Genomic DNA, 15,989 nt, shown 5'->3' on the forward strand with positions numbered 1-15,989 from the left:
GGTCCGGTGTGGTAGGAGAGAGGAGAGTCTTGGAGGGACTGCTCCAGGGGGTCACACCTCTCTCGTGCCTTTTTGCTGGTGATCGAGTTCTGAGGCATTTGCTGCATTGACTGTTGTGGCTCTAACTCATGTGTGCAGTGTGTGACACATGAAGCCCCAAGAGAAGGGCTGCCTGTCTAAGATGCACTTCCATGCTGATTACATGTGTGGGTGTTGAAAGCAGTGCTGGCTGAGCAGCGATCCCAGTGCAGTTTGACTTTATTCTTTGCTCAAATAGGTGAAGGCGCATGGTCCCGGCCTCGAAGGTGGTCTTGTGGGCAAGCCTGCTGAGTTCACCATCGATACCAAAGGAGCTGGTACCGGAGGTCTGGGCTTAACAGTGGAAGGTCCGTGCGAGGCCAAAATTGAGTGCTCCGACAATGGTGACGGGACCTGCTCAGTCTCTTACCTTCCTACAAAACCCGGGGAGTATTTCGTCAACATCCTCTTTGAGGAAGTCCACATACCTGGGTCTCCCTTCAAAGCCGAAATTGAAATGCCCTTTGACCCCTCTAAAGTTGTGGCATCGGGGCCAGGTCTGGAGCATGGGAAGGTGGGTGAAGCTGGGCTCCTTAGCGTCGACTGTTCAGAAGCGGGACCAGGGGCCCTGGGCCTGGAAGCTGTCTCGGACTCGGGAGCAAAAGCTGAAGTCAGTGTTCAGAACAACAAAGACGGCACCTACGCGGTGACCTACGTGCCCCTGACGGCCGGCATGTACACATTGACCATGAAGTATGGTGGTGAACTCGTGCCACACTTCCCTGCCCGGGTCAAGGTGGAGCCTGCCGTGGACACCAGCAGGATCAAAGTCTTTGGACCAGGGATAGAAGGGAAAGGTGGGTTTTATTAAAAAAAAAAAAAAAAAAGGCAAACTGAGACTTAAGGGTTACCTGAAACTTGGAGCTGCAAACTCAGCCACCTGCAGGAGCCAGGTGACCTATAAGGCGGTGTTCACCTGTTCCCTCTGCCTCAGGGAGTGGTTGGGGGGCCCTGGTGAAGGTTGAGCACATTGCATTTCTGGGGACCGTGTTAGCTGACCCCTGATTTCTGTTGCTCTATGGGGAACAGGACTTAGCATTGTCAGCAGAATCTCTAGTTTTTCTGGCAAAGCCAGAAATCTTGATTTTTCTCTGGAAACTCAACATGCAACATGTTGGCATTTAATTGGAAAAAAGTTTAAAAGGTGGTGTTGGCTAACACCTGCATGCCACACGGCAGGTTTGTCTTCAACCTTTAACCTGTCCTAGAGCCCTCAGTGTGAACAGTCACGTTGTCACTTAGCCATGGCTACTCTGGAAGGGACTTCTTTTGGGAGGGAGTGGGTTAATATTCTTGATTTCAGAGGTAGAAAAACCAGTTTTCCACTGTTACTGAAGTTAGACTTCATGTGTCCTGAAGTGCCAGGAACCTTGGTTCTGGGGTTTACTCTTGGGTCTGGGGTACTGGTGGCAGTGTTAGCTGTGTGCTTGCTCTGCAGATGTGTTCCGGGAAGCCACCACCGACTTTACGGTTGACTCTCGGCCACTGACCCAGGTTGGGGGTGACCACATCAAGGCCCACATTGCCAACCCCTCAGGGGCCTCCACCGAGTGCTTTGTCACAGACAATGCTGATGGGACCTACCAGGTGGAATACACACCCTTTGAGAAAGGTGAGTCGCCCTGTCCTTGGACTGGACCCTTGTTCAGAGTTGTCCTTGGTCAGTTCCTCCTGGTGGCTGGTACTGACACCTGCCCCATGTGCTAGGCCTGTCTTAGCAGGGCCACATGCAGAGTGACAGAGTGGAAGTCAGCCTCCGCAGCAGTCACCTACCCACTCAGTGCCTGGCTTGCTTGCCTTGTGTAATAGGTGGGCTGGGTTTAGCCTCAGTCTTACCTCATCAGGTTATGGGGTAATGCCATGATATTGCTCATTTGTGCCGTTTTTCTTTGCGTATGAATTTCTTTCTTCTTGAATATTAGGAATTATAAAAAATTTCAATAAATGGAAAAGCATAAAGAAAAAAATAAAAGTGCCATACATATCTCCACTACCTGGAGATCGGAAGCCTGCAATATTGTGGCATAGATGTTTTTAATCTTCTTGTAGATGTGTATTTCTTCTGTTTCGTGGGTTTTGCTTTTTCTTTTGGTTAATGGCTGGTTGGTGTTTTCCCAAATGAGGGTAGTCTGTTTAGGATAACTGACTTGAAGTTGGAGTGGAGTGGCTTATGTGACTGCAGATAGACGGTTTGTATTATTTAAAAGTCAGATCATACCTACATTACTGTGGGTTTGTTTTCTTTTGTTTTTTTTTGAAACAGGATCTCACTCTATTGCCCAGGCTGGAGTGCAGTGGTGCAATCACAGCTCACTGCAGCCTCCACCTTTTGGGCTCAAATGATCCTCCTGCCTCAGAACTGCAGGTGTGCACCACCACACTCAGCTAATTTTTGTATTTTTTGTACAGATGGGGTCTTGCCATGTTGCTCAGGCTGGCCTTGAACTCCTGGACTCAAGCGATCTACCCACTTCGGCCTCCCAAAGTGCTGGGATTATAGGTGTGAGCCACTGCCCCCAGCCACATTACTGTGTTTTTAACCCCCTTTTCCAAATAACATAGTATAGCATGCAGACTTGAATGCTGGATAAAACTCTGAAGTAGAGAATCATTTTTTCACAAATAGGGGATTTATATGCAAATATGTGTTTCTGTTTGTTGTTTTGAACAGGTCTCCATGTAGTGGAGGTGACATATGATGATGTGCCTATCCCAAACAGTCCCTTCAAGGTGGCTGTCACTGAAGGCTGCCAACCATCTAGGGTGCAAGCCCAAGGACCTGGATTGAAAGAGGCCTTCACCAACAAGCCCAATGTCTTCACTGTGGTTACCAGGTGGGCAAGGCCCTACATTTGGTGTCTTGAATCTCACTTTTATGGCTAGATTCTACATATGTGTCATAGTTTCCTAACTTTTGATAAGATGCATTTTTATTTTTATAGTGTATATTTCCTTCTGTAGAGATGTTACATAGAAGGACCAAGCATACCTAAAAAACATACCAAAGCACTAGATAATGGTCATGAAACTATTTAGCAAACTGGGACTGAACCAAGCTCTGTAACTTCATAATGTAAAAATTTGTAGCCAACTTTGTAAGTATTTTTATTAAAGTTGGTTGCAAGGCATATGCCTGTGTTGTACTTGCAGTCCTAGCCAGTGCAATTAGATAAGAAAAATAGGCTGGGCATGGTGGCTCACACCTGTAATCCCAGCACTTCAGGAGGCCCAGATGGGACGATTGCTTGAGGCCAGGAGTTTGAGACTACCCTGGGCTTGCTAGTACACGCCTGTAATCCCAGCTACTACTTGGGAGGCTGCGCATGCGAATTGCTTGAACCAGAGAGACATAGGTTGCAGTGAGTCAAGACCGCGCCACTGCACACCAGCCTGGGCAATGGAGTGAGACTCTGCCTCAAGAAAAAGAAAAATCAATGAAACATAAGCATTGAAAAGGAGGGGTCAGAGTGTCTTTATTTATATTATACTAATGTGAAATTCCCTTTGTGAGAGTGTATCGTAGTAATTGAATTGGGGTGGCTACATGGAATAGTTTATAAAGAGAATTTGCATGAATTTTGGCAATAAACAGATCAGCATAAATGGTGCACATTTCACTTTCTTTTCCATCCTTTCCAGAGGGGCAGGAATTGGTGGGCTTGGCATCACTGTTGAGGGACCATCAGAGTCAAAGATAAATTGCAGAGACAACAAGGATGGCAGCTGCAGTGCTGAGTACATTCCTTTCGCTCCGGGGGATTATGATGTTAATATCACATATGGAGGCGCCCACATCCCTGGTAAGCTATTCCTCAGAGAGGACCCCAAAGAAGAATTCATTTTGCAGGAAAATGGGTTTGATTTTGCTTATCTTTCTGAGTGGGGAAAACAATCCGATATTTGTAATAGCAGGAAAAGGAAAAAAAAAAAAAAGAAAATCTCTACCTTATTTTGTGCTTGGCTCTTATATACCTTATTCATGTGTCTTGGTTTCTTTTTTTCACTGACTATACTAGTAGCTGATCAAGATATGCAGATTCAAATTCTTCTTTATAATTTCTTTTGTATTTAGTGATGTCATGTACATTCACTGTGAAACAGGGTTTCTCAACTTTGGCACTCACTGTGAAACAGGGTTTCTCACCTTTTGGCCAGATGATTCTTTGTGGTCTGGGCTGTCCTGTGCAATGTAGACTTTTGTCAGTATCCCTGGCCTGTACCTGCTAGATGCCCATAGCAGACTTCTTCCCCATTCTTATTTGTAGCAACCAAAAATGTCTCTATATCTTGTCAGATGTCTTAAGGGACAAAATCACTTCAGGCTGAACCACTGCTGTAAAGATTTAAACAATAAACAAATATATGACTTAAGTAGTGAAGGACCCTCCCCCATTTGTTTTGGGGGGAGGACTCTCCATAGGTTCTAGTTCTCTACTCAAATGATTGTCACCCCCACACATTTTATTTATTTATTTCAATAGCTTTTGGGGTACAAGTTGTTTGTGGTTACATGGATGGATTCTATAGTGGTGAATTCTGAGACCACCTCCCCCACCCCCATTTCTAAAAGGGCAGGTGAGTATGTGGTGTGGACACAAGACCAAGGACTGGGGCTGTTCTGGGCCACTTACTCCTCGTCTCAGGTGTGGTGTGAAGAGGGCAGAGCCCCACCCCAGGACCCCAGGAGCAGGAAAAGCCTCAGCAGAGGCTTGTTCTTCTCTCTCTGGGTCACACTGAGAGGGGAAGGGCAGGCTGAGAGGCCCACTGCTGGGTTCTGAGTTGACTCTCAGGCAGCTGGAGTGTCCACTGACCACACACTTTCCTGATTCCATCCCTGCTTCCCCATTACCACATGGAAATGTGCACACACACTCACACTCACTGTCTTTCTCTCACACTGATCAGAAAGTATTGACATTCAACTCAGATTGATTCTACTTAGATACTCATTTAAGCCTCAAGTCATTTAAAACAACATGTTTCTCCTCAAACTTGTGCTTGTGGCTCATTCAATATAGATTTAAAAAATTCCCATAATCACTAGTCTAGGAGATTTCAGCTGTGGGCAAGACAAAGTTCCTGCCCTCAGAGAGCTTACTGTCTAGGGCTTATACAACTAAAACTTGTGATCACGACTGCTATGAAGAGCGAGAATGGGGCTCGGTGACAGAATTCAGAGCTACGGGCTCCTTTTGGAGTTTTGTAACACTTGCATTAGGAGAGAGTTGGGCACAGGGAATGAGTAGAAGGCTGCTCCCAGGAGGGGTGATGTGGTGGCTCCGACCTGGCAGGCAACAGTGGAGATGAACATCTCCTGGTTTTTGTGGCAATGAAACTTTTTGACTATGGGGAAAGGCTGGGGAATGCCACCGGCTTCTGAATCCCCCTTACAGAAAGGGGTCAGAGTTTGTCCCCTGTGGCCCACCTGTGAGCTTAAAGCAAATGGCCATCTTTGAGCATAACAACAGAAAAACATTCATTTGTGGTTTTCCCATCAGGTGTGGATGGTGCCTTTTTATGTTTCAGGCTCTCTGTTGCCTCCCAGAGACAGCCAAATGCCAGCTTTTCCAGAACCCCAGAACTTTCCCAGGTGGAAACATTTAGTGAAGTGTTGGTTGGTTTTCTTAGCATCAGGCTTCTTAGCTAAGGCAACCCATGGGGGTACTGCCATGAAACAGTCGGCGACCTGCCAGCTTCTAATTTCTGGGTGCTTAAATATTAGCCCAGTTTTTCCTGGCCTGGTTCAAAACCCGAAGTGGAGTTATTTTTAACAACGTGTCCTGTCTTACCCATAATGGCATGTTGATTTCCTCTGGTAGGCCAGCTGTGGTCGGTTGGTGGCGGCTGCCTAGACCACTGGATTGACTGGGGTTCAGAGTGCATGAGGAAGAAGGGCTGGCATAAGGGAATGGTGACGTGTGTCTGGGCATGGAACAAGGGAGTGGCGGATAATGCTTGGGGTCTGCCATCTTGGACAGTTTATCTTACCCGGGTTTGCTGATTCTTGGCTACTCTCATGCTGAGTTCAGACAACTTCTAGTGGAGGCTCTGACTTAAAGATTGGTCTCAGAGGTAGTCCCTTGCCGTCAGCTGTTGACATTGAAATCCTCAACTGTCACTCTCTAAAGTAAAGCCCCCTTTTGTTCCTCTCACCCCAGTGTGGAGGCCTGTGCTTGTTTGCCAGGGCCAGCCATTTATTTCACGTAGCTAAAGACCTGGATGCCGTTGAAACCCATCTGTTGTTAGAAAGCCGGAGACTCAGTTCTTTGTGTGTCTTGGCTATCTACCATCTCTACTTCTACAAAGTATAAACTCTCTGAGATGCAAAGCAGAGAGCCCTCAGCTTTCATGGCAGTCATTCACTTTGCCAGATACCATGGGGAGCACCAGGACTCCCGTGCAAGGCAAGAGGTGCATGTGGCCCCTTGACGATTGGCGTGGTAGCCTGAGGCATGCTGCAGGTACCCTGGATGGGGAGGTCCCCCCTCCACAGAGGAGTCCATGAGCATCCGTGGCCCAGCCCTTGTTTCTCTGTTTAGCACTTCTCTAGCAAATCGCTGTCTCCTTTCCTCGACTCCTCTGTGCTTCATCTTTAAAACAGACACCCACAAGGAGTCAGAGGCCCTCAGGGTCCCCCGTGGAGTCAGCCATGCAGCAGGAACTCAGCTTACACTCAGGAAGACAGTGAGGCTTCACCAGGTAGCTGGGTGACTGAGAAGGCCGAGTGTGGTCAGAAGGTGCCAGCTGCATTGGAGGGAGAGGAGTCTGGGGGACACATGGGAGCCATTTGTGGGAGACAGGGCTGGATGTGGGCTGCAGGGCCTGCCCATCTCTCTCCATTCTGTTCTTCCACCACTCAGCTTCCTCCTTCAGTTTCTCCAGCAGCCTGTCTCCTCCCTTGCCTCTGGGCTCCCGCATGTGTTGAGGCCTCTCTGAAGCATCTCTCCATCTGCTCCCTCTTGTGCCTCAACTGAGATGTTACTGGAAAGCTTTCTCTGGTCTTACGCAGACCAGGTTGATTGCCTACTGAGTGCTCCACCTTCCACACCCCCAATACGTTATGTAGGATGTTAGAGCGACTTGCTTGCTTCATCCTTCTCCTGCATTGTGCGTTCCTGGGGTGGGGGGCGGTTGTTAACCACTCAGGATCCAGCATCTGGCACAACATCTGCACGTAGTAGGTGCTCTGTGAGAATGGTTGACAACAATGAGTGGGCACATAAGCAGTGCACACAGTGAGGCAGGAGGAGCTGACCGAGGCCTGCATAACTGAGGTCCCAGGGGAGCAGCAGTGCCATTCTGGGTGTGCACAAGGTAGTCTCCAGTTCCCAGCTTGTGCTCAGAATCCCATGACCTCTCTTCCAGGCAGCCCCTTCAGGGTTCCTGTGAAGGATGTTGTGGACCCCAGCAAGGTCAAGATTGCCGGCCCTGGGCTGGGCTCAGGCGTCCGAGCCCGTGTCCTGCAGTCCTTCACAGTGGACAGCAGCAAGGCTGGCCTGGCTCCGCTGGAAGTGAGGGTCCTGGGCCCACGAGGTAAGTATGCACCCTGCTTTCCTGCAGACATTCATCTGCCCCAGGCAGGGGCAGCTGTGACCCAGAGCAGATGCTTTGCTTTTGAGTTTGCTCATGAGCTTAAAATTAAATTTAAAAAAATTACTTTATTGTTTCATGTTCTATTTGAACAGTAGAAATTCCTGCTTACAAGTAAGCAGGCTTGTTATTTCCCCAGTGATCTGTCCCCCCATTTAATAATACGGCTATCAGTTTCTTAGATGAAGCAGCAGTATTTGGGCTCTCATATGTAGTATGGTGGCGACTGTTTCATTATGTGTTTCAGCATTTGTGAGGGGGCGGGTTGGTCTGGATGCGGCAGATGATGGGGTTTGGAGGTGATAACTCACTGAGATACCTTGGTGTCCATGTGGTACATACCAAAACCTCTGGGAATGCCAGGGACATGATGCACGTGATACGTGGCTTTGTCATTGTCTCAATTCCCCAGAGAGAGAGGGTGTCTTGGGGAATGGGCTTTGTTGGCAATTTGGCCTGCCCTGTTGGCAGCCTGGAACTTGGGTTTGGTAAGGCTAGCGGGCCATATGGGGACAAAGCCCTGAAGGGCATCGGAACTTGCCTTTTTTGGTAAGTGACCATGTTTCCTCCTTCAGCACTTAAAATTGCCTTTCTCCCGCATAGAGGACAGTGCACCTAATTTCTTACATAATCTGGATTTTCCTCCCCAGTGATATATTCTTGGATTCACAGAAGTGGCAAATGGGGATTTCCCTCTTTGAAGAGGAACCTTCTCCTTCATGGAGTTCAGCAGGAGGTTATGTCCTTTGAAGCTCAGGGCAGAAGTGGTTTGGGGCAAATGAGGTCATGGGGCTGGGATCAGATTCTGTGAAGTTACAGAGCTTCAGGACCTGCATGTGTTTGTGTGCACGTATGTGTCCCTTTGTATGTGTGAATGAAAGAGGGAGAAAAAAAGAAAGAAAGAGAAGCTTCACTTGGATATCTGCCTCCATTATGAAGGACTCTCAAGTAACAGTCTTTTGATTTTAGCTGATGGCACAGATTCCCAGTCATGGCGCAGCCCCTTGAAAGCCCTTTCAGAGTTCTTTAAAGGTGACCCGAAGGGTGACTTTAATGAGACAGGTTTGCGTTTTCCCATGGCTGCTGAATTATGTAACCCAAATGCTTCTTGCTGGCCTCACTTCTAAAATTGGCTTACACCCTGCCTCATCTGCTTTGCTTAATGAGCATGCCATGCTTTGATTAACCTACCCTGGAGTTGGCCCATCCTTGACTCTCACGTCGGAAACTGGGATCTGGACTCTGCAACCCAGTGCATGCCTTGATGATGTTTTAGCGTAATCTTCAACATCTCCACAGGCTTCTCTTGAGGGTCCCCTTGCCCCATAAGATTGGCACCATCACCTGCCCTGCACCTATGCCCCAGCATGCTGGTACCACAGTGTTCTTTACTCAAAGGTGGCCACAAGTCTTGACTAGCCAGCCCATTGGTTAATTTTTGCTCTTCACAGTTCTGGACTATTTGGCAGTGTCTCAGCTGTAGAGTAAAATTGCCACATCCTAAGCATGCCTAACCAGCTTGAAAGGTTATAGCGTGTCTTCAACATGCATCATCCACATACACCCTCCAGCAGCAAGCACAGGCAGTCTCCTTAATTATACTCTGGGGCAGACTGAGTGTATTTTAGCCAACAGAAAGCTAAAGGTGTCTCTTGGGGTCATTTCTGCAACCATGAATTGGGGTTCCTATGATTTTTTCAGGCCTGTGATTATGGTTGCTTGCCTTTAGGTTACTCATCAGTGGAAACCAATAGCTCTTAGGGATGGATGTGATCCTATTTCGAACTTAGCCAAGGGTGAGGTAAAGGTGAAGTCAGGCTCCTCCTTAAACCTCTCATCTCTGTCCTCAGGCCTGGTGGAGCCAGTGAACGTGGTGGACAATGGCGATGGCACACACACAGTAACCTACACCCCATCTCAGGAGGGACCTTATATGGTCTCAGTTAAATATGCTGATGAAGAGATTCCTCGCAGGTAAGCTCCATCCATCCACCCGTCCATTCCTCCATCAGTCTATCTGTCCACCCATGCATTCCTCCATCATTCCATCCACCCATCCGTTCCTCCATCAGTCCATCCATCCACCCATCCATTCCTCCCATCAGTCCATCCACCCATCCATTCCTCCATCATTCCCTCCATCCACCCATCCATTCCATCAGTCCATCCATCCATCCATCCATCCATTCTTTAATCATTCCATCAATCCACCCATCCATTCCTCCATCAGTCCATCCACCCATCCATTCCTCCATCATTCCCTCCATCCACCCATCCATTCCTCCATCAGTCCATCCACCCACCCATTCCTCCATCAGTCCATCCATGCACTCATCCATTCCTCCATCAGTCCATTCATCCACCCATTCATTCCTCCATCAGTCCATCCATCCCTCCACCAGTCCATCCACCCATCCATTCCTCCATCAGTCCATCTACCCATCCATCGAGGCAGCAAGTGTTACATAGAACCTGCAACTTGTCACCACACACTAGCTTTGATATTTGTGGCTCCTGCTCTCTCGCTCCCCCAATTCCTTTCGACATCTTTAGTTTAAAGGTAAGCTGAAATTAAGAAGTTGGAAATTCTAATCAGGTGTGGTGGGATTCGCCTGTAATCCCAGCTACTTGGGAGACTGAACTGGGAGGATCACTTGAGCCCAAGAGTTTGAGGCCAGCCTGGGCAACATAGACCCTCCCCTGATATCTCTTTTTTTTTTTAAAAAAAAAAAAAAAAAGGCACTAGGAGTAGTAGTAGTAGTAGTAGTAGTAGAGAATCATTGAAAAAAATTAGGAATTTATTAGTTTATTAGAGGTTTCCTTTTGGTGTTTTGGGACAGGACAAAGGTCTTTACTTCAGGGTTTGCTTGATAAAAGCATTTCCAGAAGGTTTTATGTAGAAACTTTCTTCCTTGTTGATATTAATTTTTAAAAAATGTTACATAAGCTCTTCACTTCTTGGAACAATCTCTAAGTGTTTTCTTTTCCTTTTTTAAAAAATCATGCCCCTTACGATGAAAAACTTTCACCCATATCCCCTAACACATATTTTATATAGAGATAAGCATATTAGCTCTATCTATGTCAAAATGTGTAATTTATAAATGACATTTGTATATTGTTTTACTAATATACCATGTACCATATGAAGCATACTAAATATAGAATAATTATAGATACAGAATATAGAATAAGATGAGATATAAATATTAAAATGAAGTTCTAGTATTCTTTCCATTTGGTGACCATCATCTTAGCATAACAAACGTGGGCTAAATGTGTTTAACCCTGTATTTCCCAAACTAGTTTGTGAGCTCTTCCTCCCCAAACTATTTGTATCCCTTGAAACAGAGGTCCCCAACCCTTGGAGCGTGAACTGGTACGGGTGCATGGCATGTTAGGAATTGGGCCGCACAGTGATGGGTGAGCAGTTATTACCGCCTGAGCTCCGCCTCCTGTCAGATCAGCGGTGGCTGCATTAGATTCTCGTGAACCCTATTATGAACTGCACATGAGAAGGATCTAGATTGTGCGCTTCTTATGAGAATCTAACTAATGGCTGATGATCTGAGGTGCAACAGTTTTATCCCGAAAGCATTCCCCCACCACGCCCCCTGGTCTTCCACAAAACCAGTCCCTAGTGCCAAAAAGGTTGAGGACCACTGCCTTGGAACACACTCAGGGCAAAACCAGTCTGTCATGTAATGGTTACTGCCTCATAGTTATAAACTTCTGCTGGACTTAGGCACCTTGACTAACTCACTATCTTATCTGCTGTAGAAACCCCCTTTTCCATCCCACTCATGTGTAAGGAAAGTCAGATGCAGCTGGGTTGACACATATCTTTACTGACTAGGGTGTGTGTGTGTGTCTATCAAGTCCCTTCAAGGTCAAGGTCCTTCCCACATATGATGCCAGCAAAGTGACCGCCAGTGGCCCCGGCCTTAGTTCCTATGGTGTGCCTGCCAGTCTACCTGTGGACTTTGCAATCGATGCCCGAGATGCCGGGGAAGGCCTGCTTGCTGTTCAAATAACGGTAACTTGGAGTTATTTTTTGAGCCAAACCTTAATCCTAAGACTTAATTTCCAGGCCAGATTTAAGAACAAGGGTTTCAATAACCGATTTCTGTGCAAGTTGTTTGTTAGATTTTCCCACCAAAGAGTCAGTAAATGTGCAGAAGCATAAGCAGCTCGCCTGAGAGATTTGAGGGTGTAGCTCCAAGAACCACTTTTTGGTGAATTTTCATATTTTTTTTACTACATCTTTTCCTATGTTTTTATTTTTGTTTTTTTAAAGATGGGTTTCACCATGTTGCCCAGTCTGGTCTTGAACTCTCCTGGGCTCAAGCAATCAGCCTGCCTCAGCCTCCCAAAGTGCTGGGATTACAGGCATGAGACACTGTGCCCGTCCCCTATGTTTTTATTTTTAAATGTTTTAAATTACTCTTTGGATCAGTTAAGACTAAGTTATGCTGCATACCGCAGTAAACCTTAAAATAAGAGTGACTGAAATAAATGAGATTATTCTCTCTTGTTAAGGAAGCCCAGGTTAAGCCACCTGGGTGCCCTGTACCTCACCAAGGAAGTCGGCTCCATTTCTCTGCTCCTCTACCTAGCATGTGACTTCTATCCTTAAGGTCTCCTCCTGGACCACAAGGCTGCCAGTGCTCTGGCCATCACATCCACGTGGCAGGCCAGAAGGAGGAAGAAAGAAGGGAAAAAGGGGTCCTCTCAGCTCAGTTGGCTCTCTTAAGCAGCCCTTCCAAAAATCCATCATAGACTTCCATTCCCTTCTGATTTGTTGGGGGTTGGCCACAAGTCACATTACCTAGTGGCAAGGATGCTAGGAAGTGGAGTCCCATCTGGGAGCAGTGCACCTAGCTAAGAGTTACAGTCCTATTAGTAAAGAGTAAAGGGAGACTGGATGCGGTGGTGTGCGAGCAGAAGCCTCTGCCTCCTCCCCTCCCTACATTTCAGAGGATTTCGAGCTAAAACACCCCTGGTTCACCTGACAACAAAGTTACTAAAAATTGGCCGTGTCTGTCATGGTGTTAAAGGGATCTGTGACCCTCTACTCTCCCTACCAAAAAACAAAACAAAACTAGATTGTATTAAGCCATCCATTCTGTCTCTCCACTAGAGGCACTAATAGGAAAATATGTCAAGGTTTTCCGTGAATGTTTTCTACATCTTAACAACATCCTAAATAGCATTTCTGTATGATCCACAGGACCAAGAAGGAAAACCCAAAAGAGCCATTGTCCATGACAATAAAGATGGCACATATGCTGTCACCTACATCCCCGACAAGACTGGGCGCTATATGATTGGGGTCACCTACGGGGGTGACGACATCCCACTTTCTCCTTATCGCATCCGAGCCACACAGACGGGTGATGCCAGCAAGTGCCTGGCCACGGGTGAGTACAGAGCATCTCAAGGTCAGGAGCACAGGCTTTGCAATCAGAAACTGGGCTATAGCCCTTCTCTGTGATTTACAAGCTACATGATCTGGGCACGTTGCTCGACCTCACTGAACTTCAGTTTGACATAGATTGAAGCTCTTCATTTATATTTGGAGAACATTTAGATCCAAGAAGCTCTTCTAAGGAACAGAGACTGTTGTACAGGGTTATTGCAAAGATTAGATGAGGTCAGGCATGAAAAATGCTTAGCACGGTGCCAGGTACATGATAACTATTATTATATGCTTTTGAAGTGTTGAGAACCCAACTCTGATGGCGGCTCCCATGAAAAGCAACAAATTTCTGCCTTTTATGAGTAGATAGTTACTCAGCATTCATTCAAGAGCATTTCAGGTCAGCATTAGAGAAACACATTTAAGGATCTAGGTTTTTTTCTTCTTTTTTTCCCTCCTCCTTCCTTCAGTTTCTAAGACACAACTATTGACTGTCACAGGCCTTTCTTTTCTTTCTTTTTTGAGATGGAGTCTTGCTCTGTTGCCCAGGCTGGAGTGCAGTGACGCAATCTCAGCTCACTGCATCCTTAGCCTCCTGAGTAGCTGGGACCACAGGTGCCCACCACCATGCCTGGCTAAGGTTTGTATTTTTAGTGGAGACAGGGTTTCACTGTAATTGGCCAGGCTGGTCTTGAACTCCTAGCCTCAAGTGATCCGCCCTCCTCGGCCTCCCAAAGTACTGGGGTTACAGGTGTGAGCCACCGTGCCCGAACGGCCTTTCAGTTTTTAAGAACAGCCCTTGGACAGCTCAGTGCTGCTGCTCAAGCAGATTTTAAAACATGAATCCCCATCTCTAAAATGAGACAGATTTACTTCTTTTTAAATAAGTAGACTAAACACAGGACTACCCTTGATGTGTTCTGTTTCTCTCATAGCCCATCTTTTTTTGAATGGAGAAAATCTGGGCTTTCACAGCAAGGTTGTGAGTTGCTCAGTGTGGCCCTTTTTGGCTCACCCATGGCAAAAAATGGAGAAATTTTGGAATGCTGGCCAGTCCACCACCTCCTAGGTCTATGCAGCTGCCAGCGACAACCAGATCATCTTTAACTAATTGATGGCTAATTTACTAATTGATGTTAACGCTGGATGGGGACTTCCCCATGGCCTTCCAGGCCCTGTTTCCTCCCCCAGCTTGGGCAGAATCCTGAGCTGAATACTTGCCTTTTGGCTACACCTTTGCCTTGGCTAAACCAAGGGTCTGTCATTCAGTGCCTTCCACAGATTGACTCCAGTCTTCTCTTCCACTACTCCCTGAACAAACTGTTCTGGCCACCCTCCCTGTTACTCCTACGCACTTGGCTCATATTTGCCAATGTGCTTTTAGTTCATGCTGTTCTGCGTTTCCTGATGTATGGATCCTGTGTAAAGGGGTGCCAGAAATCAGAGAGAGACTGGTCACTGGGGAGAGGTTGCAAGTATCCCTTAGCCAACAGAACCCATCCTTCCGGGTTCAGCCATATTTCCTTTCTTTAGGAAGCCCTTTGTCAGTGTGGCAACCCTGGTATATAAATTCTTAGAACCTTTGCCTAGATATGCTGCCAGACACTTCCCCGAGGAACAGTGTGTTATTTTTTCTGTAACTTAGTTCCTCTTCAGCATTTCCACTGCAGTTGGAGCTATCATTCTTGGTGCCTGGCCCTGTTAGCATCTTGAGAGCAGGGACTGTGTCTTACCCACCTTTATGTGTACCTGGCACTTAAGAAAATGCCCAATATGTTTGTTGAAAGGTGACCTTCCATTGCCACACCTTTAAATGCTGGCAAACCCAGGCTAACCTTTAGTCAACACTCAGAGCTTACAGATGCTCCTTATTTAGTAAGTAATTGATGAAGTAGCCCTTTGAGCAACACCTAATTGGGGATCTTTGGGATATCCCTCTGAATGGCAGCAGTTGAAGGCCTAACATTTACAGGCACAGACAGCATGGATGGGTGTGATTTGTTCTTCGGCCTCCAGGACGTGTGTCCATACTTCCATTCTCTTCCCCTGAACTCTTCTCCAGGTCCTGGAATAGCCTCCACTGTGAAAACTGGTGAAGAAGTAGGCTTTGTGGTTGATGCCAAGACTGCCGGGAAGGGGAAAGTGACCTGCACGGTTCTGACCCCAGATGGCACTGAGGCCGAGGCCGATGTCATCGAGAATGAAGATGGAACCTATGACATCTTCTACACAGCTGCCAAGCCAGGCACATATGTGATCTATGTGCGCTTCGGTGGTGTTGATATTCCTAACAGCCCCTTCACCGTCATGGTAAGGGAAAGTCCTTCTCCAGAGCATGCTGTTATTGGTGGAAACTGTAACAACTGCCATTTGTTGAACCTTGACCAGGATATCCTCTTCCACTTTTTTTTTCCATTTGGAAAAAAATTTCGTTAAGCAGTCATGACCTTGTAGAGTCCCAGAGTAATCTCTAGAAACTCAGAAACCCTTTGGCTCTAAGAGTTTTTAGGGAATCTTACTGGCCACCAAGGTGTCTATCATAATAAGGGACTTGGTCAGCCGCACTTGACCACAAGGTTCATAGGCCCTTCATGTTTTTAATGACCTGGCCTTGTGCACAGCCTTGGGCTCATTATTAGGCAGTATCCTGGCCTAAGCTGAGGCGTTTTGAAAGATAACTCCTCAGAAAAACACACCTTTATGAAAATGTTTCTACATAAAACATGACAGGTTTTTAACCTGCCGGCTCTTCCTTCTTCCATCTTCATGGCCATTCTCCATGGCTGGAGGAGAGAGCTTCCTGATGCTGTTTTATTTGGAGACTTGACTCTGATATCTCAGGACTCAAAGTACCTCCACTTGTGTTTTGGAAAGATTCACACTTGATGTATGAGGGGGAAAT

General features: G+C 46.8%; 1 protein-coding gene across 1 annotated transcript in view; it reads left to right on the forward strand.

Annotated features, from left to right (window-relative positions):
• The window catches only part of FLNB (filamin B), a 167,002-nt gene that overhangs the window by 118,695 nt on the left and 32,318 nt on the right, over nucleotides 1-15,989 (forward strand). The window contains 9 exon segments of the mRNA XM_010360474.2: nucleotides 278-875; nucleotides 1,517-1,690; nucleotides 2,750-2,912; nucleotides 3,718-3,878; nucleotides 7,444-7,611; nucleotides 9,519-9,642; nucleotides 11,548-11,704; nucleotides 12,899-13,088; nucleotides 15,150-15,397. Coding sequence (XP_010358776.1) covers nucleotides 278-875; nucleotides 1,517-1,690; nucleotides 2,750-2,912; nucleotides 3,718-3,878; nucleotides 7,444-7,611; nucleotides 9,519-9,642; nucleotides 11,548-11,704; nucleotides 12,899-13,088; nucleotides 15,150-15,397 — 1,983 coding nt within the window.

The sequence above is a fragment of the Rhinopithecus roxellana genome, chromosome 1 (genome assembly GCF_007565055.1).
Source record: "Rhinopithecus roxellana isolate Shanxi Qingling chromosome 1, ASM756505v1, whole genome shotgun sequence".
In the NCBI taxonomy this organism is placed as follows: Eukaryota; Metazoa; Chordata; class Mammalia; order Primates; family Cercopithecidae; genus Rhinopithecus; species Rhinopithecus roxellana.